This window comes from Mastomys coucha, unplaced genomic scaffold, assembly GCF_008632895.1.
Source record: "Mastomys coucha isolate ucsf_1 unplaced genomic scaffold, UCSF_Mcou_1 pScaffold22, whole genome shotgun sequence".
Lineage (NCBI taxonomy): Eukaryota > Metazoa > Chordata > Mammalia > Rodentia > Muridae > Mastomys > Mastomys coucha.
The window spans coordinates 123543982-123546646 of record NW_022196905.1 but is presented as its reverse complement, the minus strand read 5'-3'; the positions used below and the strand labels follow the sequence as shown (position 1 = coordinate 123546646).

At 39.2% G+C, this 2665-nt stretch overlaps 1 protein-coding gene across 1 annotated transcript in view; it reads left to right on the top strand.

Moving 5' to 3' along the window:
- The window catches only part of Septin14 (septin 14), a 26099-nt gene that overhangs the window by 3380 nt on the left and 20054 nt on the right, over positions 1–2665 (top strand). Inside the window, exon 3 of the mRNA XM_031338076.1 lies at positions 1916–2027. Within this exon, the coding sequence (XP_031193936.1) occupies positions 1916–2027 (112 nt within the window). The remainder of the gene's footprint in view (positions 1–1915; positions 2028–2665) is intronic.

Genomic DNA, 2665 nt, shown 5'->3' with positions numbered 1-2665 from the left:
GCGAAACTTCTTTTTCCTCCCTTGTATCTGCTAGCCTGCTTGTGGGGAAAACTGGAATTCCTGCCCAGTCTGCCCAGCTCATTGGCTGCTAGCATCTTTATTGATTGATCAAAAACCAATTGGGGAACAGGACCTTCAGTGTTCATATGCAGATTCCCTATCCAGAGCATCAGAATCACCTCTACAAATTTCCGTTATATCACCTCGAGACTTATTGCAGGGATTCATATTAGCATAGTTCCTTACATGGTGACCCCCCCAACCATAAAATGAGAGCAGAGTAAATAGATCTGATCAGTACAGGTTGGACATATGCATGACATCCATTAATTTATACAATTAATTTGCATTAACATTTAAAAAGCCCTGTAACAAATACACCTTCATTATGTTTTTGTGGAACTTTTAAACTTGTGAGAGAGAGATTTTCATGGGTAAAATGAATTAGATATTCCCCAAATATATTATTTTGTTGAGTTATTTTTCTGTGTTGTAGAATTAGCCATTTATTGAGGTATAATATTGATGTTTCTTCTATTATTCTTGGATAGTAGTGTTAGCAGAAGGCTTCTTTAGCAATTTGGTACAAAATAAGTTGTTCTCAAAGAGTATATAAAAACTTAAAGTTGAAACCATCTGCATAGCTTTTTAAAGATTGATTTTATTTTTATTTATGTGTTTGTGTGGATATGTGTGGGTGGGCATATACATGCACATATACATGCCCTTAGAGGCCAAGAGAGGGTGTTATATTCCCTGGAGCTGGAGATAGAGGATGTGAGTGCTGGAAACCAAACTCCAGTCCTCTGAAAATGCAGGAAGTGCTCTTAATCACAGAGACATCTCTCCAGTCCCTTACTTGATTAGTTTTATACTTCCAATTGATTTTGCCTGTGTCACATATATTAACAGGCAATTGTTTTGAGACCAGGGCTTACTGTGTGTGTAGTCTTGGCTGGCCTGGAATTAACTTTGTAGACCAGGCTGACCTTAAACTCCCAGAGAGCCACCTGCCTCTGCATTCCTCGAGTGCTAGGAATGAGGGCATGTGCCATGTCAGGTTGTAATTGGTTTTCTTTATTATTTTTTTCCTCCTTTTTAAAAAAATAGGGTTTTCCTATACAGCCCTGGCTGTCTTGGAATTCACTCTGTAGACCAGGCTTGCCTTCAACCATGAGATCTGCCTGCCTCTGCCTCTCAAGTTCTGAGGTTAAAGATGTGCACCACCACACCTGGTGAAAATGTCATATCTTTAGAGATCTCATGTGTAGGCTGGCTTCTAAATCACTAGGTAGCTGAGGCTGGCCTGTAGCTCCTGATCTTTCTGCTCTGATTTCCTGAGTACTGGAAACATAGATGTGTACTACTATATCTACCTTAAGTTCTCTTATAGATACACACCAAATATTATTAAAACTTTCTTTTAATATAGAAAAGCCATTGCTGGGGCTGGAGAGATGGCTCAGTGGGTAAGAGCACTGACTTCTCTTCCAAAGGTCCTGAGTTCAAATCCCAGCAGCTACATGGTGGCTCACACCATCTGTAATGAGATCTGATGCCCTCTTCTGGTGCATCTGAAGACAGCTACAGTGTACTTACATATAATAAATAAATAAATCTTTAAAAAAAAAAAAAAAAGAAAAGCCATTGTTATTTTAGAATACTACCCTGGGGTTTCTCACGGCATTTTCTTTTCTTCCAATTTTAGAGACATGGCCTCTTAGAGTGTGGTCAAAGTTTGATTCAATCTGTTTATAACACAAACATCAGCATCTTTGTGAGTTCTTTTTGCACAAGTTCACTTCATACATTTGCATCGAGCAGGCAATAGAGGGATAACCAGTCCTGATCTTTTCAAATGATGTTATTTCTGATTCTAATGAGAACCTTTTTTGTTTCTGTTCCTAAACAAAAGGAGACTATCCGTTGCTTAACCACTCTTGGGCATTTTGGGTTTGAATGTTTGCCCACTCAGATGGTGAACAAATCGATCCAGAAAGGATTCTCTTTTAATATTCTCTGCGTGGGTAAGTGCCAGACACCACATTTAAATTACTGTTCCATTTGTCTCTTACTCATTTAACTGATACCAAACAGCATAATATTGATGTTAATTCAAGACCATTTCTTCACATATATATTTTTTTCCATCTCTTAGCTGCATTGTTTAATTATTTAAGAACATTTTGGGGCTGGTGAGATGGCTCAGCAGGTAAGAGCACCGACTGCTCTTCGGAAGGTCATGAGTTTGGATCCCAGCGACCACATGGTGGCTCACAACCACCCGTAATGAAATCTGATACCCTTTTCTGGTGTGTCTGAAGACAGCTACAGTGAACTCATTTATAATAAAAAATAAATCTTTAAAAAAAAAAAAAGAACATTTCAGTCTCACCTGGTGGCAAATTTCTTTAATCCTGGCACTTAGAAGGCTGAGCAGACGGATCTCCGTGTGTCTTAGTCAGTGTCCTATTGCTATGAAGAGACACTATGACCATGGTAACTCTTACAAAGAGAAGCATTTAACTGGGGCTGACTTAGAGTTCCAGAGGTTTACTCCATGATCATCATGGTGGGGAGTATGTACAACATGTAGGCAGACATGGAGAAGTACCTGAGAGTTCTACATCTTGATCCACAGGTGTGTGTGTGTGTGTGTGTGTGT